The sequence below is a fragment of the Papilio machaon genome, chromosome 21 (genome assembly GCF_912999745.1).
Source record: "Papilio machaon chromosome 21, ilPapMach1.1, whole genome shotgun sequence".
Lineage (NCBI taxonomy): Eukaryota > Metazoa > Arthropoda > Insecta > Lepidoptera > Papilionidae > Papilio > Papilio machaon.
In genome coordinates this window covers 954,845-976,827 of record NC_060006.1, presented here as the reverse complement: position 1 = coordinate 976,827, position 21,983 = coordinate 954,845, and the positions used below count along the sequence as shown (strand labels likewise).

General features: G+C 36.7%; 2 protein-coding genes across 2 annotated transcripts in view; one reads left to right on the top strand and one right to left on the bottom strand.

The window, feature by feature from the left end:
• Positions 1 to 292: 292 nt before the first annotated feature.
• On the bottom strand, positions 293 to 10,164 carry LOC106712717 (BRCA1-associated protein). The gene is made up of 10 exons (XM_045683201.1): positions 9,931 to 10,164; positions 4,124 to 4,361; positions 3,390 to 3,554; positions 2,996 to 3,171; positions 2,274 to 2,577; positions 1,967 to 2,058; positions 1,583 to 1,769; positions 1,350 to 1,499; positions 888 to 1,005; positions 293 to 778 (listed from the first exon to the last, which is right to left on the bottom strand). The coding sequence occupies exons 1-10, from the start codon at positions 10,007 to 10,009 to the stop codon at positions 629 to 631; spliced, it is 1,659 nt and encodes a 552-aa protein (XP_045539157.1). The 5' UTR covers positions 10,010 to 10,164; the 3' UTR covers positions 293 to 628.
• Positions 10,165 to 10,499: 335 nt separating this feature from the next.
• The window catches only part of LOC106713028 (ubiquitin carboxyl-terminal hydrolase 32), a 35,081-nt gene continuing 23,597 nt past the window's right edge, over positions 10,500 to 21,983 (top strand). The window contains exons 1-4 of the mRNA XM_045683279.1: positions 10,500 to 10,758; positions 10,831 to 11,065; positions 13,720 to 14,038; positions 16,529 to 16,757. Coding sequence (XP_045539235.1) covers positions 10,701 to 10,758; positions 10,831 to 11,065; positions 13,720 to 14,038; positions 16,529 to 16,757 — 841 coding nt within the window. The 5' untranslated portion in view covers positions 10,500 to 10,700. The remainder of the gene's footprint in view (positions 10,759 to 10,830; positions 11,066 to 13,719; positions 14,039 to 16,528; positions 16,758 to 21,983) is intronic.

Genomic DNA, 21,983 nt, shown 5'->3' with positions numbered 1-21,983 from the left:
TGTACTTTCTTTTTTGTAACTCCATGATAGTGCACAATAAAGTATATTTGTATTTGTATTTGTATTTTTGTTTAGGCATTTTTCATTTAAAGGCTATTTTTGGAATCTTATTCATAGCCTTAACATTTTAAAGGCAGGATACTAAAAAAAGAACTAATACCTTTGATTTTCGAAAAGCCGTAGAATTTTGAGAGTAAGTTAACAGGTTCCGCAAGGGTAGGTTTTAAATAAAACATTAAGTTGTGTTCAAATTTTATTTACAAAAATTAAGTTAATTGAACTGATAATTTATAAGTTTCCTCCATGCTTATAACTTACATCACTTTTATAACTTAACATTATTTTTTATTTTTAAACGGACATTTTTGTGTCCTCAAAAGCCCTGTATTATGAATAAATTAATACAATAGGATCATCACAAATAATTGACAGTTTTTTAGGAAATCGATTTTCACGGTAATCGATTCGATCATAACCATAACCTTTTTAAGCTCCTGTCAATGTCATAGATTTATTTTATTTCTTCAGCCGTCAAATAGAGAACAAGTATAAAAGACTGGTCATTAGACAAGAAGTATTCACAACATCATTTTATAATATTAATCAAGTTCTAGTTTGTAATGTGAAGCTACCGTCGCCTGCGTCGTGGTTTGGCTGGTGCAACGGACACGCTGGCGGAGGCTATCTCCTCCTGTGTCGCACATTCTGACTTCTCGAGTTGGCCACGAGCCTCTACGAAGAACATGACATCACGTAGCTGTTCTTTGAGATCTGCTACCTAAGACAGAGATGAGACAACTTTACCGATTTTGAAGAGTGAGTTATGAAAATTAATTAAAATTTCGTTTTTTGGTCCTTCGGAGCCGGATACTTCGTGAGTGATGTACCTCTTGCATAAATGTCTGTTCCTTGATCCGTGCCTGTTCCTGCCACTGCGCCTGGCTGCCGGCCAGTGCTGCAGCCAGCCCGCGCTCCTCGCTCAACTCACTCTGCAGTGTTGACATCCTGTACACGTAATTATAGAGACTGTAGAAAAACATGCCGCTGATTGTCAAGAACCTTTTTCTACACTAATTATCACACTGTTATGACTCTGTTTTGTTCGCCTTAGTGCTGGTATGACGGCCATCCTGCTATAACAGCAATATTTACACAGCTTTGCATTAGCACTAGATACTAGATTCAGTTTTGCTTCATCTCTCAAACAGTACGGTTGCTTAAGGAAGATTTAGTTTTGCCTAGTTAAGCTTTTAAATAAATAGTGTTTTTTTTAAAAACAAGAATTCAAAACTCCGTATAACAACACGCAGTAAGTAAGTAGTTCCTAAGGGAGGTCCTTAGTGTCTTACTTTGCAGTGAGATGCTGCAGACGCCTGTCAAGTGCCTTGTTATCTCGGGTCAGCAGCGCCACCTGACCGCGCAGCTCCGCACTCTCAGCCTCCGCAGCCGCAGCGCGAGCTCTCAGCGCCTCGCACTCCGCGCTGCGCTCAGACTCCAATCTATGGTAATTCAATTAAACTTACAGCCTTCTAGCCTTCATCTTCATTCGTTCATTCATTCATGTGCATATATGCAGTATTACTTTGCGATCTTGTCCTCGTAATACGCTCGCTGTCCGTCGAGCTGCTGTGTGAGGATGTAAGTGAACTCGAGCTGAGCTGCGTCCAGCTTCTCCCCCCCGCAGGCCTCCTCCTCCCCGCCCGCCCCCTCCGCCGCCACCAGCTTGCCGTCAGTCTTGTTCTGCACCAGACGGTGTACGAAGTTGTCACCTATATGTGATGTAAAGATTTTCTTTACGTTACAAATTAATGTACTGGCATTTTTACGTTACTTTCGGCAACTGGATTATTAATTTAGTTTATAAATTTTTATCTTTATAAAAATATATATATATTTTTAATTTAGACCATGTGATTATGTACATATTTATGATCGTTTGTTATAATTCTACCTTAGAGAAACAAACCTGCATAGTCCCATACCCTGTTGGACCCCAATTGTAAGGCGTAAGTGTGGTTGGAAGCGAGGAAGTGTTTCGCAGCGTGACCTCCTTCATACCTGGTCATATAAATATAAAAAAAATATATAGCATAAGTCTTCTAGCATAGAACAAGTTGGACATATATCAACTTTTCAATGTTGCAACTAAAGTAAAGGCTTGAGTATTTACATTCACACTCAGAGTGACAAGCGGTCACTGATGTGGTTACACTAAGGAAATTTACACAAAGAAAATGAAAAATTAAACAATTAAAAAGGATCTAAGTTATCACCTGCCACAACCGACATGTCCACAGATGAGGCAGATCCAGAGCGCGCCTGCCGTCACCCCATCGGGCAGACCCTCCGCCAGACCCTCTCTACCCCCCACTTCCACCTCCTCCTCCCCCTCTCCCTGTGCGAGGTGTGCGGCGCCGGCGTGGCATTGGTCGCAGCGCGCCACACCTCGCGGCTCCGGAGTCTGCGCACACCGACACACCGGACAGCGCGCATCTCTCCACCGCACCAGACATTCAGAGTGGAATGCGTGCGCGCATTGCACGCTCAGCACTCCCGCCACACTCTCGTCCATACGCTCTGATTGTACATACAAATGTACTCACAACATTCATATCATTTGTTATAATAAAATTACAATTAAAAGTAAGTAACGAAACATAATCTAAAGCACTAAAAATATGCAGTAAATGTATCACAATTTCCATTATCTATTCTGTCAACAAAAGTTTATTGTAAACTTTGCTAAATGTTAAAATGACAAATTCAATTTTATTCAAATATTAACTGTTGCTCGCGACCTCGTCCGTAATTTAGAAAAAATCTATGCCAAATTTCATTGAGACTCATTAAGCCATTTTGGAGATACATAAGTAGTAACAAACATCCAACCATCCAAACTTTTGCTTTAATAATATTAGTATGATTTGAATAATAAAACATGTTTTTTATTCTGATCCTGTGAAAGAGGATATGCGTAAGAAGTACTACAACATACCCAAGCACACAGGACATGTGGGTAGTTCAGTATGTGAGGGAGGTGGTGTGCCATCTCTGGCCCACTCCACTCGAGACACCCACGCCATGTGGCACAGCGCGTGCGGCTCCAGGCTGCTGTAAGGTACGCCGTCGAACGCAGAGTGGAACTCACGAGCCGCTGCCGATGTACGGAATCTAGTCACACAATAACAAAATAGCTTCTAGTACCATTGAGCAAAGTTAACCATAGGGTATTAAATTCTATGCGTGTCATATATAATTAGACATAATATTTTAAAGAATATCATTTTGTAGAAAGAGCACAAATGCTGTGAGAGAGATAAGCAAAATCTAGTTGATTCAAAAATCACATATATTTTTTACAAGTATTTCAGTAGTGAATTTATACTCACGTAAGTAAAGCCATGTAGTGATCGAGCGAGCCATCTCTTAGTACTCTGACATGTGCAATATCTTGTTGACAGGCCGCAGCAAATGCAAGCAGGTCTGGTGCTCCTAGTGCACCTGGTACCGACAGTAGACAGAGTGTCTTCGCTTCCTCTGCCTCCTTCAATTCACTTAAATAAACATACATATACAATTTTATTTTTGTTTTGTTACAATTTTATGAAATAACAATAAAATATACTTTAGAAAAATAATTACGGATTAAAACACAGAGTAAAGTCAAAAGACAATTGTTAATTTACTTGCATAGTTAATTTTAACATATCTATATCATTCTGTTAAAACTAATGTGATGCTAAACAGTTTGAACTAAACCATCACAAAATTATTTTTGTTTCACAAACAAATATGCTTTAAATAGAAGTTTGAGGCACTTCATTAAATAAAGAATGATAAATAACTTGAGCATCAGTGGCTCAGAGGTTAAGCACTTGATTTGCAATCTCCAGGTCCTGGGTTTGAATCCCGCCATGTATCAATATGTTTTTAGATTTACATAAGTACATTTATCCGATGTTCTTATGGTGAAGGAAAACATAGAGATGTTGCACAATATCTGAGAAGTATTTCAATTATATGTGTGAATCAATCAACTCGCACTGGGCCAGTGTGGTTGACTATGGCCTAGTCACCCTTTAGGGTAGGGTGGGGACGTATAGTGAGCTGATGATGAACTTACTTTTCTTTATACAAATGCAGAACTCCTTTTGTAACCTCTACTAATGGGTTGCCACAGAAGAAATTAATAGTCTCATCGTCATTACAGACATTATCTTCAGGTGGAGATCTCCGTGAGCTTGTAGGCAGGATTCCGGAATCAGTGTTAGAACCAACCAGCACACTGGCATATGTCTCTACTGTTATTGTCTTACTATCTCGAGCACCACGGTCCTTTTTCTTTTGTTCTTTAGCTGCTTCTAGTTTTATTAAATTTCAAGAAAATATGTAAAAATCATGCAATCATAAATTTATTTGCTATTCAATAAGGAACAATTGAATAAGGAAAAACAAATATTATGTTGAAACCTTGATGATAATAATTATTTAAAAATACAATGTTACACTTAAAAACTATGATCATTTTCAATTATAAATGTTAACAAGAACATTAGGAAAAAAATACGAAATGTTTTTGAGATTAAATGTTACGAAATATAAAAAAAAAACCAAAGCAACTGTTGACGATAGAACTTAAAAGCCGTCATAATGTTTTTATTTGTGATTTAACCTTACTGATATTGTAACATATAATTTTGTTTAATTTCTTTGTTGTATTCTACTACATTAATTCCATAAATACTATTTGTTATCTGTAACCTACCAAGGTAGATGTAAAAATATTTAGTAGTTTTTAAATATAAAAAATAAAATGATTTTGGAGGGTGGACGGCACTTTTGCGGTCGAATGTCGTCCGTCGAACGTACTGTGCGCACCCATGTTTGAAAACCTGTGTTTCATTTCTGCTGCATCGCCGCCATCCTTTACAATTTTGGTCACTTCGAGCCGCATCTTGAACTGGTTGATTCCCGTGGAGCTTATTGTTTATTAATTTCGCGTGGATAAAACGGTTAATGATGCCAACTACGCGGCGGCAGCACCAAGCGTCTGCTTCGGACCCTGCCCCAGAGGCAGCACATCAGCCTTCTCGTGGAGCCGATGATATAATTTCGCGAGGAACCCAGGCTGCCAAGGAGGAGACACCGAAGAGACCACCCAGCGCAAACACGTTCAGGTCGGCAACAGCAACGTACGAGAGAAAGTGTAAGGGAATGGTTGGACCGTAGCCAAGGGGAACCTTGTGCAGCACTCGAGCCGCGTGCTCGGACCTATCCGACGTTCCTGACCACCGATCAGCCTTCACGGGAGGCTACATCTGACGTCCAACAACTGGCACACGTACTGAAGGAGATGATGACCCAAACGAGTTCACAGCGAGAGGACAGGCTCCTAAGCCGCCTCGCCACCCCACGAGATCTTCCCGAATTTCACGGTGATTATGTTGAGTGGCTTCACTTCAAAAATGCTTACGAGGAGTCCACGAAAATATGTAAATTTAGTGACAGTGAAAACTTGTGGCGGCTAAGAAGATCGCTTCGCGGCGCAGCCAAGGAAGCGGTGGCAGACCTGCTCATCGGCAACACGGTGCCCTCGCAGGTGATGGACACGCTGGAACTGAGGTTTGGACGCTCTGATTTTATTGTACACACAATCACAACACAGCTAAAGAAGCTACCACCTTTGCCCTTATTTTATCAAAGCAACTTAGTAGAATTTTCCACTAAAATAATTAATTCAGTTGCCACATTACGAGCATTAAATAAGGAAGAATATCTTAGAAGTCCAGAGTTAATAAATGCAGTTATATTTAAATTGCCTAGCACTCTGCTTAGTAAATGGACAGACTATGCTTACAGTAAACGCTTAGATAATTTACCTAAGCTTACATTATTAGCCGAATTTTTAAAACAAGAATCACAGATATTACTAAGCGTGGGAACTATTCCATTGGATAATTATAATAGTCAACAGACAGAAAACAAGACACGAAAAAGACACAATGTATTTAATTTGAGTACTACAGACTATAACGCCAATGAGATATGCAAATTTTGTAATAAATCTGTACATAAATTAACGGATTGTCGAATATTTCGGCGCGCATTACGGCGGGACAGATGGAGATTTGTAAAATCGCAAGGTCTTTGCTTCGTTTGTTTACATCGACGACACACCGCCGCCATGCAATGCAATGCACCGCCATGCGACGTCGATAACTGCGGACTTCAACATAATCGCTTATTACATTTTAATAAAGCAGCTGTATACGCGCCGGCCGACGCGCGAGCCGCTGATCGCTCGCGTTCGCCCGCGCCGCCTAGTGGGCGCGAACCGCCCGCGCCGCCGACGCCGGAGTCCCTGTCAGCGCAGTCGCCGTCGCCCGCCGCGGTGGGCACGGTGGCCCATCTAGCCGCTGGTTCCAGTGCTCCGCGCGACGAAGTGTTGTTAAAAGTGGTGAGAGTGAAATTACGCGGTCCGTCCGGAGTTGAACTTATATCGCATGCCTTACTGGACGATGGTGCCTCGGTGTCAGTGATAGACGCGAACTTAGCCGACCAGTTAGGCCTAGTGGCTAGCGAATCTAGTGCGGTAAGATTCGTCGACGCGTTCGGTATAGAAGTGTATCAGGCGGACACGCCTAAGGTTACGGTGGACATTAGCAGTACCGATAGTAATAATATTTATAATTGTAAAATTCAATTTCGCAAAGTTTCAAAGCTCAATTTACCTATGCAAAATTTGTCTGTTATAAATAACATTAATTGTAAACATTTAACATGTATAAAGGGTTATGTTTGTAAAGAAAATGTAATTCCAAAATTGTTAATAGGCGAAGATAATTATCATATTATTGCACCTTTACAAATAATTTGTGGGAGCAAAAATGAACCTTATGCTACTCGATGCAGGTTAGGTTGGTCTATTCACGGCTACAGCGGTCGCACTCACACTCCCTCCGCGCGTAGTATCTTCCATCTCGCTCACTCTGACGGCGAGAAGCTTAATGAGTTAATAACAAATTCTTTCGCTATAGATTCGATTGGAATATCGACGTTACGTCGTGAGAATAAAGCTCACATTCGTGCGGTTGACATTTTAGATAAATCTTTTCGTAAAGTAAATGAACAATATGAAGTTTGTTTACCATTTAAGAGTGACGAATTTACTATGCCTGATTCCTACGATAATGCTTTGTCTCGAATGATTTCATTAAACAAAAAATTTAACAACAATAGGGATTATGCTAACAGGTACAGCAGAGAAATAAAAAAATTGTTCGACGAAGGTTATGCGAGGGAAATTAAGAGCAGCGAGCAGTCATCGAGTCATGTATGGTATTTACCACACTTTGGCGTACAGAATCCTAACAAGCCTGGGAAGTTGCGACTAGTGTTCGACGCAGCAGCTAAGGTCAGTGGTTTATGTCTTAATGATTTTTTATTAACAGGTCCTGACTTATATAATTCTTTGTTTGGAATAATGTTACGGTTCCGCACTCATCCAGTGGTTATCATGGGTGACATAAAGGATATGTTTTTACGTATAAAGATAAGCCCTGATAATCAACATGTCTTTCGTTTTTTATGGAAAGACCCCTCTGCTGGTGACGATGCTCCGATCAAGGTATGTGTTATGCAGTGTTTAATATTTGGCGCGACGTGCTCACCTTTTATAGCTCAATATGTCAAAAATAAAAATGCATCCATGTACGAACATTTACATCCAGAGGCCGTTAAAGTTATTTTAAATAATCATTACATGGACGATTGTTTACATTCGACGACTTCTGTAGAGGAGGCAATTAAATTAATAAAAACTATTACTGAAATTCATGGGCACGCCGGCTTTATCATGCGAAGTTGGACGAGCAACAGTAAACAGGTAATTGATTGTTTACCCAATGAGTCATTAGCTAGCAGCGCTATACAACTTACAGACGGAGCCACAAATGTAGTCGAGCGCACATTAGGTTTGATGTGGCATCCCTCAGATGACACATTTTTATTTAACATTTCATTTAACCGCTTATCGGATAATGTACTTAATGGAAGTGAACCACCAACCAAAGCTAAGATGTTAAGTTTAATTATGTCTGTATATGACATGCAAGGTTTTATAACGCCTATAACTATAAAGGGTAAAATAATTTTACAAAATGTACATAGGAGTGGAGTGAGCTGGAATAGCCCTATCCACTTAAAAGATTATGAATGTTTTTTAGAATGGCTTAACGATTTAAAATTATTAGCACAACTTCGTATCCCGCGTTGGTACAACAACACAGGTATGTGGACTGATTGTAATCCCCAAACAAATTCAGATGATCCTGAACGAATAATCAACACCGAGATGCATATATTTTGCGATGCCTCCTTGAAGGCATACGCAGCTGTTGTTTATTGGCGATTTATTCGCACGGATGGTAAGGTGTTCATTTGTTTTGTCACTAGCAAAAGTCGGGTGAGCCCGTTACGACCGGTGTCCGTATCCCGGTTGGAACTTCAAGCAGCACTGCTAGCTGCACGTTTGGCGAGCACGGTCCGGACGGAGCACACCGACATCACACCGACTAGACGGTATTTTTGGACAGATTCTAAAACTGTATTGCAATGGATTCGAAGCGATCCACGTACGTTCAAACCGTACGTCGCCCATAGGTTGGGCGAGATAGACGAATTGACTCGCGTCATGGAATGGAGGTACGTACCAACAGGCTTGAACGTAGCAGATGTTGCCACGCGTGAGGACGCCCCAGAGATTTTATACTCTGATAATGGAACCAACTTTAGAGGTGCAGATGCCGAGCTTAAGCGCAGTCTCCAGGAGCTGAATTTTGAACGCCTACAGGACGACGGTTTGGTAAGAGGCATAGAATGGCGTTTTATTCCTCCAGGTGCTCCAGAAATGGGTGGCGCCTGGGAGCGATTGGTGCGCTCTGTCAAAACGGCATTAAAGGTCGTACTTAAGGAACGAGCACCACATTTCGATACTTTGTCTACTCTGATGTGCGAAGTGGAAGCTTTAATCAATAGCCGACCCATCACTCATGTTTCTACTGATCCTAATTACCCAGAGGCTTTAACACCTAACCATTTTCTAATAGGTACCTCTTCGAGTGGAACTCCTTACGGTAAGTACGATAACGGTGACCTTTGTAATTTAGGCAAGCGTTGGCGAGTAGCACAGAGGCTTACGGATTTGTTTTGGAGTCGTTGGTTAAAAGAATATCTCCCAACACTATTACCTAGGCAAAAATGGAATAGCGAGGCAAAAGCATTATCAGTAGGTGATTACGTATTGATTGTCGACCCACAGTTAGAACGCGGTTCGTGGAAGCATGGCGTAGTGAGTGCGGCCCATGCCGGAGAGGACGGCAGAGTGCGTTGCGTTGATGTGCAAACGCGCACGGGCGTTTTAAAGCGTCCAGTAACTAGAGTAGCATTGCTTGAGGTATAGGTTTGTAGTGCTGAGGAGTCAGCACTAGGGGGCGGTGTTGACGATAGAACTTAAAAGCCGTCATAATGTTTTTATTTGTGATTTAACCTTACTGATATTGTAACATATAATTTTGTTTAATTTCTTTGTTGTATTCTACTACATTAATTCCATAAATACTATTTGTTATCTGTAACCTACCAAGGTAGATGTAAAAATATTTAGTAGTTTTTAAATATAAAAAATAAAATGATTTTGGAGGGTGGACGGCACTTTTGCAGTCGAATGTCGTCCGTCGAACGTACTGTGCGCACCCATGTTTGAAAACCTGTGTTTCATTTCTGCTGCATCGCCGCCATCCTTTACAGCAACAGTTGACGTTATTGAATTCCTTTGTTGTCATAATATACATTTAATACATGTTTACGGGTTTTCTTTGATATTACAACAAGTAACGTATTATTAAACCGATATTGAAAAATAAAACAAACCTGCTTCAGATGCATTATCACCCATTTCGGGTAGATCTTCGTCGATTTCAATACGCAAAACGCACAATGACACGGACATTTACAAATGTATTCAAGACGGTTCAATAACAAAATATCTCTAGTATTACCGCTGCAAGTAGACAACTTCTTGTTGAAATGAAGATAATTTAAATATCAATTTATTTGTCTATTAAAAGTATGTATCTTTAAAATACAGTGACATTATCCCGTAAAACAATTTTATTATGACAAATTGACAGCATTACAAAGGCTGACACTGACAGCTGCCAGTTAACATTTTGAGTCAATATGTTTGTCATATTTACCGTCAAATTTGACACTAAAACAGCTTTGAATGTATTTTTGAAATGATTGTAGACGTTATCTGTTATTTAAATATTTAATTATTTAAACAGCTGAAATAAACGTTGTTGATTAAAAATTTACTAAAACTAAACTTACTTTTATAAATCAAATATTCGATTATCAAGTTAAAATAATTAAAATTATCTTATCAAGTTCTCAATTATATTCTATGTTATCTGTGAGGACTTGTTTTCCAGTTTTTTCTGACATGACCGACACAACTTGAGAGTTGAGTTTTGATAGAACAAGTGGCAAGTGCAGAAGCTCGCAATGAAGTCGTATAAAAAATAAAAATATTCAATATGGCTACAGATCATACGACGTGAGCTGTCAGCTGTAGTAATTATTGTTTCTTTGTGTTAATTACGCGTTAAAAATGTTATGATTATTACGAGTTATCGAATATGGGTGCGAAAGATTCAAAACCTAGTTTTATATCTTACGAAGATGCGACGAAGAGAGGTACGCTGTGTGATAAATGTGCGATAATCTATTACGAAGTTGTGTGATTCTATAGTATAGTTTTGTTTGCAGTAAGCGAGAGTGAATTACGACGTATTCGTGAAGCGTTTAAGAGATGTGCCGGTGCAAGTGGGACGGCCTTGAGCCTGGAAGCGTTCGTCCATGAAGTGCTATGTGACGGAGTACCTTACGAAGTGGCGGAATGGTTGTACCAGGCTTGTGGTGGTACAAAGCGAGGGATCATATTCAGAGACCTTCTGTGCGGTATCGTCGTGTTAACGAAAGGAAATCTCGAGGAGAAAATCAAGTAAAACATTTTCTTATTGGATTTTTCCTTTGAGCTTACAAATTAAACTTATTACTGCATTCCAATTGAAACACAAATCTTCAAATCTATTATACATTGTAGTACGTTCAATAATATGTATTAAATCAAGAAATATGTCTTGCATTGAGACAGTTCAAAGTTATTCTATGTGAACATAATACAATAACACTAAAAGTTTAAACATTAGATAAAAAAAAAAAACAATAAACATTAGTTACAACAACAACATTCCATGACATCATTTACTTGAGTCATAAGATTCTAGGAGTAAAGATAAATTAACCTAAACTTGTAGAATAGACAGAAATGTTTGGAATTTTATATATCAATGTTTACTTTGTGTATTACATAAGGTTTTCAAATACACATAACATATATATATAAAAGAAAGTCATGTTAGTTACACTATTTATAACTCAAGATTGGTCGAACTGATTTAGCTGAAAATTGATGGGGAGGTAGCTTAGAACTAGGAGACAGACATAGGAACTTTTTATCTTGTGTGCATTTTTTTTATTCCGCGCGGACGAAGTCGCGGGTAAAAGCTAGTTAAAAATAAATCAGTCTCATCTCTGTTATTTTTTTTAAAAGCTTTATAAAATTTTAATGATGTAAGAAGTAAAAATAAGATATTTTTTTAATAGACCAACAAAACAGTAATGATAACAACAAAGTATCTCTTATCAAATATGGAATGCCATTTCAGTGCTGAAATATCTACTGAAAGCATTATTATGTCATCAATATGTTTATGTATCGGATTGTAATTTTATTATGCATATTTTTTTCAATTAAATAATTAGTTTGCATACAATTCTGTGTAATTGAAACTTTCCTCCATTACTTCTGTATGGTGTGTTTTAGTATAGTTTATTTACAAAGAGTAATGTACACATTACTCTGTGTTTGACCAAAAAGCAAAGTTAGTAAAATATAATACTCCTTACTTGGAATTCCCCTACAAATACTTCATAAATTGTTGAATTTCTAGTTTAGTCAAAGTTTTTACATTTTCCTTAACATTATAGGTATTGATGCTACTGTATGACTTTTTATATGTCTACTAGCTTTTACTGCGACTCCGGAATAAAAAAAAACACATGATAAAAAGTCCCTATGTCCGTCTCCTAGTTCTAAGCTAGCTCCCCATCAATTTTCAGCTAAATCAGTTCGACCGATCTTGAGTTATAAATAGTGTAACTAACACAACTTTCTTTTATAAAGTCCACAATCAATAAGTAAGATATAAAGTCAATAATCTCTTTAAATGACTTATTGTAACATATTCCAGTATGTTATAGATATTAAGTCATAGGTACCATTGTGTAATACAAGTGTAAGTCAAAGTAATTAATTTAAATGAGAACTGAACTTTGTTTATGATTGACTGTCTGTGTAACCCACATTCAAGCAATCTTTGGTCTCTTATCTTTATGAAATTAACTAGCTGTCGCCTGCGTCTCTGTCTGCGCGGAATAAAAAAAAATTTTAAGTAGCCTATGTGTTCTAGACTATGTTCTACATCTGTGCCAAATTTCATCAAGATCCATGCGGCCATTTTGGAGATACCTACCAACAAACACCAATTCATCCATCTAAACATTCACATTTATAATATTAGTAAGATTGATTTATCATATTTTATAGACATAAATAAAGCTAAATGAATAAATAAATAAAAAGGGTTACATCTCTTATACCCCTACATGCAACTCTTTTCATTGGATGAATTGAATTTTATAGTTTAGTAAAAAGCGGTCAACTCTTTTAGTAGATTTTTAACATAAAAACATATTTTGTTCCATTATAATAATTATAAATAAAATGTGTTCTTTAAATATAATTATAGAAATACTTTGTAATATTGTTATTGAAAATTATGCTATGCAATTGTTAATGTTTACACTTTACAAGAACAATTTATTTGATAAAAGATCTGAAAAGATAAAAAATCTTTATAAGTAGCTCATGTGTTTTCCAGACCATGTTCTACATCCGTACCAAATTTCATCAAGATCTGTTGAGCTGTTTTAGAGATACCTTCAAACAAACATCCATCCATCCATCTAAATATTCACATTTATAATATTAGTATGATTATTATTTTTTTTTTAATTCAATGTCTACTTTAAGACAGTAGAAGTTAGACAACAGATAAACTAATTATAAATCATTTTTTAAATGTAGATAATAACTTAATAACATACACAGTTGATGCAGTAACTCAATGAGGTTATTGCCCTCCAACAATATAGAATGCAAATGCAGCATATTAAGCACTAATTTCCATCAGTCTATGACTACTTTGAGATCTTGCAGATTCAGTTAACAATATTAACACATTGCTGCCGCATATAAATTCATTGTAAGATTCTCCTCCATTACGTTCCGTCGTCGTTTTTTTATTTTTCTTTAATTATTGAATATTTTTTACAACAAAAGATTTGGCGTGTCTTATAAGCGAGAGAAACAGCTTGTGTTATACTGACCAACAATTGCATTGTATGCTCGCCAATAGAGAAAACAGCGATGCGAAAAAACAGCGCATCAAGAGTTTATTTGTGGTTGGTCAGCAACATTCGGCCATAAAAAGACGAGTTAAAAAGTGTTAATATGAAGCATATTTGTTTCAGATTCTTATGGACCCTCTATGTAAATAATCAAAGTGAGAATGGCACATACATATACAAGCGCGACTTTGCTCGTGCATTACAACTAGAGAATACATCCCTGCCGGTGTCCGGATCCCATCGGTCTGCAGATATCCTCACCAGCTTATTTGGACTGGGTGAACGAGTGACATTCGAGCAGTTTCGATCTTGGTTGCTTATACATAAAGATGCTACTGTACTATCGAAATGGCTGCTCTCAGATCGTGGTAGCATTTCACATGATTTGGAAACACCAACATTTTATCAAAGTCTGGCTGGTGTTACACATTTAGAAGAGAGGGTAAGTTTGTTTTGAGCTTTTCTTTTTTATTACTTGTTTTTATCCTAATAGAATGAAGGGAGGGCTTAAGATTTTGGTAGTTAATTGACTTATAAAGCTTCATCCCTTTACGAAGTATCACATGGTGTCCAATTACCATCTTTACTTAACCTCGAAGTACAACCGTGTCTCTTTAAAGGTATTCAATTTAATTAATTCAATATTATTAGAATAGGTTTAGCAACTTTTATGGCTATAACATTATTAAAGTGAGTAAATAACCATAGGTTTTCATGGCAGTTATCACAGTTTTTCAAAGATAATGTATTTTTATACAAGTGGAAAAAACATGGTAATATTCTGGATTGATAAGTGTGAATCTATTTCTCAATATATTTGAACAAAAGTAGTTATTGCAATGTTTTTGTGTCAGTTTGAATGTTGTGTGCTTGTAACATAGTTTAAATGTGTGTTCTGATAGTGTGATTACACGTAATTACATTTGTATAGATAAGGTACTGATTACAACTGCCATTGTGTTTGCAATGCCAATAACCCGAAAAGGCATATTTATAATTTATTTCATAATTTTACATTTGAATTTAAGACTATTTAAATATTTCTGTAATAATTTTGTTTACATCTTGTAAATTTTACTAATATTATAAACTAGCTTTTACCCGCGACTCCGTCCGCGCGGAATAAAAAATAGAAAAAGGTGTAAAAATTATCCTATGTCCATTTCCTGGTTCTAAGCTACCTGCCCATTAATTTTCAGCTAAATCAGTTCGACCGATCTTGAGTTATAAATAGTGTAACTAACACGACTTTCTTTTATATATATAGATGTGAATGTTTAGATGGATGGATGTTTGTTTGAAGTTATCTTCGTAACGGTCCAACGGATCTTGATGAAATTTGGCATAAATGTAGAACAACAAACAAACAAACAATAAAATGTTTCCTCTTTATATTATTAGTGTAGAAAAAAGTTTTTTTTGAATTAAAATTTTATTGTACTTTTATTAAACATAATGAGTAGACGATTGGAGGCCATGTTGTGGTTTTGATGAAAAATCCCCGTAGACAGTTAATTTTTTGAATTAGCATTTCCTTAAGGAAAATAATGAGAAGTACGTGCTTAAGATGTAACAGTCAATGTTTGCATACTGATTAGGAAAAATTGTATATAATTGAGAATACATAAGATGTAGAGACAAAGAGAAATTTGTATTCATACTAGCTGTCGCCCGCGACTCCGTCCGCGCGCAGTTAAAAAACCTTAATGAAAAATAGATGTTGGCCGGTTTTCGGAGTACGTGAACGAATATTGTGACACCAGAATTTTATATATAAGATGAAATTAACGTTAATTTGCGCCGCATAGTGTGAGTCTCATACACAGATTTGTTCATCAGACGCTTAGGGAGTTCAAATCACAAAATCACCGTTATATTTAACAAAAAAAGAACGTCAGATTTCCCGCGATTTTTGTACATCATCAGGACGCATGTGACACTGCAAGGACGGGACAGATAGACGATCTTATCGGACGTGTAAATAAAAAAGTGATATAGAAAAAAACGTACAATTGCGCAGCGATATCTAAATTTCTTAGCGCAAGATAACACCATCTATTGCGTTTTTTATTTTAAAATTATTTGATAATATTGCATTTATATTGAGCATTCTTGAACATCTAAAACCAAATGTGGTGTAGAAATCACTCAAGATTATTTATGCAGGCTAATCCCCTAAGGGTAGATTTCTCAAACTTAATCTACACTAATGGGTCTGCTCTTGTGACCGTTTTAAGATCAAAATCCCCGTTTAAAACATATTGTGATCTCTGTTTTTTTCAAAGATAATGAAAAGGATGACGATTTGACAAACAGAGACTACATTAAAGTATGCCACAACATGGAATGTCAAATCGAACTCCTTTAAATTGAATGTCGCCAGCAATTTAGAACAATTACGAAGTCAAGCACTCCGCCGGTACTCGGAATTGCTTCTTAATTGACTCTTATCACGACAAAGTGATATATAATTGGTAAAATAAGGAAAAACCGTCGCATGTTTATAGTTTATATTCAATATAATGCAGGTAAAAATTCTGATAATTTAATTATGAAAAATTATTTGCAGTTACAAATATCAAATTACCAAACTTATGCCTTGTTTACTTAACTTTCCTATAACTTTTTTTATACATCTAACTTTAATATCAGAAGTACTTAAATGTTATCAACACACTGTGAATTTTAATTGGTCAAACTAAAGTCTGATACTGTAAACTAGAAAACGTAATTACGTAGGTGTAATATAGGAATTTTTAACAAAAGAAAACACTATAATAAAGTGTTCTTTAGGTTCTTAATGTGAAGGCAAAATTAATCTATCAACTGAATTATCAAAGTTTAACATAGGGATTTCTGTAATGTACAAATAATACCTTTTTTCCTAAATCCCTTCCCCTCAATCCATTCTGTAGCACTATACTTATTCCAGGACATAATAGAGCTAGAGAAATGCTTCTGGTCACTGCGCAGCAATGCTTCGAGCGGGCAATTGGACGGGGCGGGGCTACGTGCCCTACTCGCCCCGCCCCTGCCCGCCGCCGCACTGCCCGGCGTGCTGCGCGCTCTTGATGAAAACAGAGACGGACATGTCGACTTTAAAGAACTCTGCTGTGGACTTAGCGCAGCTTGTAGAGGACCACGCACTGAGAGACTTAAATGTAAGTATATTATTATATTCTATAGGAGATACACTCACGTACAGTCAAACCTGGATAATCGAGAATCGAAAAGACCGTAATATTTTTTTATAAAGTTTTCTCTCTTGTAGTGTCTCGCTCATGGAGGTGGTCCAACACGTCCAGACTCTCGTATACAAAGGTTTCTTACCTATTCTGGTTCCACTTTATGCGTTTAGTGTTTTTCAGGAATTTTTATGGATTCAAAAGTGTTGCTATCAGTAATCGAATATCCTTATAAAACAATAATGTACATTATTATTGACACGATTAACAATCTAATCGAAATATAGTTAGAAAGTATAAATTGGACAATGTTACGTTATCAAACGTTTATCGCTTATCTATATAATTAGCGGTGTTATATCGCTTGTATTCGATGACACGCGACTACCACGTATTGTGAATAATTGTTAAAGGTAATAATGGCAGTGACTTACTTGACTTAATGTCCTATGTCCCCGTAGTTGGGCAGAGGGCGTCCACAGTGTGCCGCCAGCTCGCTCTATCTTGGGCTCTGCGTTTGGTCTCAGGCCATGTCAGCTCGATTTTAATGATGGAAGTAGTTTACCTTAAATGGCAGTTAACGTGTTAACTCGTTTAGTACAACTGATTGACACTCCGAGGTGACTTTAAATCTTAGGTACTAATATTATAAATTCGAATGTTTAAATGGATGGATGGATATTTATTACAAGGTATCTCCAGAACGGTTCAACTTATCTCAATGAAATTTGGCATATATGTACCTATAAAACATAATCCGGAAGAACATATTCAATTAATTCCACGCGGATAGAGTCGCGGGGGACAGCTAGTAGATAATACATCTGTTAATTGTAAAGAAAAAACATTTTTTTGCTAATTCAAGAAATATATATATATAGTCTACTAACCGTTGGTTTTTAAGACCAAAATCACTGTATAAAACATATCGTCATCCCTGTTATTATCTTTGACAAACCAGAGATAATAATATGTTTTTGTCCGAGATTTTTGTCTCAGAAATCCACGGTAAATATCTGACTGGCAGTCGCTAACATGTATTTACTTCTATTACAATAAGCAAGTGCTATACACACATTTACATAATTATTCCGTCGTGAAGAAAGATCGTCTTGAATACTATTATGGAGTATGACTTCATAGTTAATGTTACAAAGATAAATTAAAGTGTATTTATTTCACTGTCAAGGTTAAGATTAATTCAATGGCAAATTATATGAAGTTTTTTTGTTTTTCTTAAGGTGAATATATACTTCTTCTTATAGTGCAATCTTCTTTCGAAGGTCGGCGATCATTAAGGCAACTTGCACCCTTGACAACCGCGGCTTTGAAAAGCGAACGGGTACTCTTTCCAAACCACTGGCGTAGGTTCTTAAGCCAGGATGTTCTTCTTCGACCTACACTTCGCTTTCCTGTGATCTTTCCTTGTACGATGAGCTGTAGCACTCCGTGTTTTGTGTTCCTCAGTCATAATGATCTTCCTGGGGATATGTTTGTGGTGGTTTCCGGTTGCCTTTCACACGGTGTACTATTTCCGTACCGATAGGTTCCAACTTTTTTCAAGCATTTCTATGCAATGTAATGTTCTTACGAATGGTCATCTATCCAAACATTCGCATCTTCTATATATATAAAAGAAAGTCGTGTTAGTTACACTATTTATAACTCAAGAACGGCTGAATCGATTTGACTGAAAATTGGTTGGTAGGTAGCTTAGAACTAGGAGTCGGACATAGGAACTTTTTTATCTTGTGGGCATTTTTTTTATTCCGCGCGGACGGAGTCGCGGGCAAAAGCTAGTTTATAATACAAGTAAGATTGCGAACCATTACGATCTTCATCACCTTGTTGCTGTCGTCTACTACCTACTGTTAAAATTATCCCTTGTTTTTTTTGTTGTTTGGTTATGTAGTCGAATGGCGTGATTTAAACCTATTGGTTTCCTTATCTAGTAGATGTGATGTTTTTCTTTTAATGTTAATGTCCTTATGATGTCACGAACGGAAAGTTGCAAACATTATCATCCTGTTTGTATCGACTATTGTCAATTTGTCGTTGTTGTAGATAACGTGGCCTGGTCTCAATATATGAAATTTGTGAATTGTGAATATGCGCGTGTAGATATTGTGCAACATAATATTATGTATATAATATTGAATATTCAAGTTGTTTTTTTCATTTCATGTTAATGCAAAAGATATATGTAACAAGAGTGGATAGGAAACGGAAACGGAAATGAGTATATTAGAGGAAGTCTGAAAGTAGCACCGGTAGTGGAAAACTTGAGAAGTAAAAGGTTAGCGTGGTATGGGCATGTTATGAGGAGGGAAGAATCGCATGTGGCAAAGAGAACGTTAAGTATGAGTGTGGAGGTACACCGGTAGAGGTAGGCCTAGGAAGAGATAGATGGATTGCGTGAAAGGTGACATGATCAAGAAGGGGGTGACAATGGAGATGACGGCAGACAGATTGATTTGGAGGACGGAAACCTGATGCACCGACTCTACGTAACTGGGACAAGGTCAAGGAGATGATGATATTATTGCATAAGATCGTCTTTGTTTATTTTCTTTATGACTAGCACACTGGGCTTCAGACTGGTAGACATGTATTTTGTAAAAATTTAAATATGGCCTGTTACTAACGGGTAATGTAGCATTCCAATGATAAAGGATTTGAAATCGGTTCAGTTGTTTTTAAGCTTATTTGTTATATTTTTTCGTTCTAGAAATAATAATAATAATTGTAATTATAAATATATGAACAAACTCTTATTTAATTAATTATTATTGATTAAAATAAATTTGGTATCTATTAGTAGTGCGAAGTTTATCAGACTATCGTGTAAGTTGATAATGGAAATGGTCGACAGAAGTGACATCTGTCAACGATTATTTCAGATTAAACTTTGATTTTGTGATTATAGACCGACAAGGATATCTGAACTGGTGGGCATAAGTGAAACTAAATTATGACAGCCCACTAGCGCCACTCTGTCAATGTTGTGTTGTACTGTACAGGGATATCTGGCCTGGTGAAAGAGGCGCTGCTATTGCTGTTAATTATTTTTTGATATTGACACAGGGATGCTAGTTAGCTAGAGGTCAGATAACTTTGTCAGTCTATAACTGTCTTGTATTTTTTTAATTTATGGCATTTTATATGTCTAGAGGTAGATTTTGTATATTTTGTAAAAATACTAGCTGCGATAGCAGCGCCTCTAACACTGGGCCATATGTACTTGTTTAACTATACTTTGTCATACGGTATTATTATGATACTGGCTGTCGTCCGCGACTCCGTCCGCGTGGAATTAAAACAAAACTTGTATAGTAGCCTATGTGTTCTTCCAGACTATGTTCTATATCTATGCTAAAATTTAATCCAAATCTTTTGAGCCGTTTTGGTGATATCTTCAAACAAACATTTATCCATCCATCTTAACATTCATATCTATCTATATATATATAAGAAAGTCGTGTTATTTACACTATTTATAACTCAAGATCGGTTGAACTGATTTAGCTGAAAATCGATGGGGAGGTAGCTTAGAACTAGGAGATGGACATAGGAACTTTTTTACTTTTATCTTGTGTGCATTTTTTTTATTCCGCGCGGACGGATTCGCGGGTAAAAGCTAGTTTGTAATATTAGTAAGATTTCAATAATTATTATATTACGTTTTTGGTGTTCATCTGTTGAAATCTAATTACTAATAAGTCGATTATTAAAAAAAGGGACTGGCAATCATCATCATCATCAGCTCACTATACGTCCCCACCGAGGGGCTCGGAGCCTACCCTAAGTTAGGGGTGACTAGGCCATAGTCAACCACGCTGGTCAAGTGCGGGTTGGTTGACTTCACACATATCATTGAATTTCTTCTCAGATATGTACAGGTTGCATCACGATGTTTTCCTTCACCGTAAGAACGTCGGACAAATGTACATATGTAAATCGAAAATCGAAAACACAGTGGTACATGGCGGGGTTCGAACCCAGGACCTGCAGATTGCAAGTCAAGTGCTTAACCCCTGAGCCACCGACGCTCTATTGGCTGACTGGCAATATTCATTCTTAATTTCCGATTTTAAAGTACAAATTCGTCAAATTCACTATAATATTAATAACGTTATTTATTTAAAACGTTTTAACTTGAATGTGCTATATTTAACTCATTAAATTAACTGAATAACAATTAAACGCTATCAATTCTAAGATTAAATTGTTTTAAAAACATAACCGTTTATCCTTGAGACGTAATTGGTAATTAACACTTCAGAAGTAAAAAAATCTTTGTTTTTTTTTTATTAAGTATTGATGCTATTTACGATTGGTTTCTATTATCGTAGAGATGTCGGAAGTTTGGTTTCCAGTAGACATGCGACCTTGTGGTGGTCGTTTTTTTTTACTATTGTATTTGTTTGCACGTTTTAACTGAGCACAGTTTACGATTGAATTTTATTACTAACTAGCTTTTACCCGCGACTCCGTCCGCGCGGAATAAAAAATAGAGAACGCGGTAAAAATTATCCTATGTCCGTTTCCTGGTTCTAAGCTACCTGCCCACCAATTTTCACTCAAATCGATTCAGCCGTTCTTGAGTTATAAATAGTGTAACTAACACGACTTTCTTTTATATATATAGATAGCATTTATTTATATGAAACAGTTATATTTAAACGCGAGAATTAATTATGTAAATGTTTCAAACGTTGGTTAATACTGCTGAACTGTTAAGACATATTCCCAACTTTATAAGAGCTAGCCCGCGACTTTATATGCGCTGAATTAAAAATCAAATTTCATAAGTAATTCCAGACTATTTTTTAAATTTATAATTTTTTTCTTTCATAAAAATCTCCTGTTGACTGTAACATACAAATAAAAACAGCTAGTGAAATCGATCCAGCTGTTCACATGTGATGCCGTCATCAAGGGAAATAGGGATTATTTTTTTTGTTTGTATGTTTTGACAATGGAAACCTCGCTTTAGTTTAAAAATAGCACGATGTAATTATGGCACTATAATTTTGATGTGCGCGATTTGTTGTTTTCATTATAATATAATAAGTAATTAGTTGTCTTTTGTTATTCATTGATTCATCACAAAGTTGATTTTAATTTTACTACGTAAGTACGTAGAAGAAAATCTTTATTTTTTTGTGGTTGGTATTCCCGCAAGTGATGGCAATATATGTG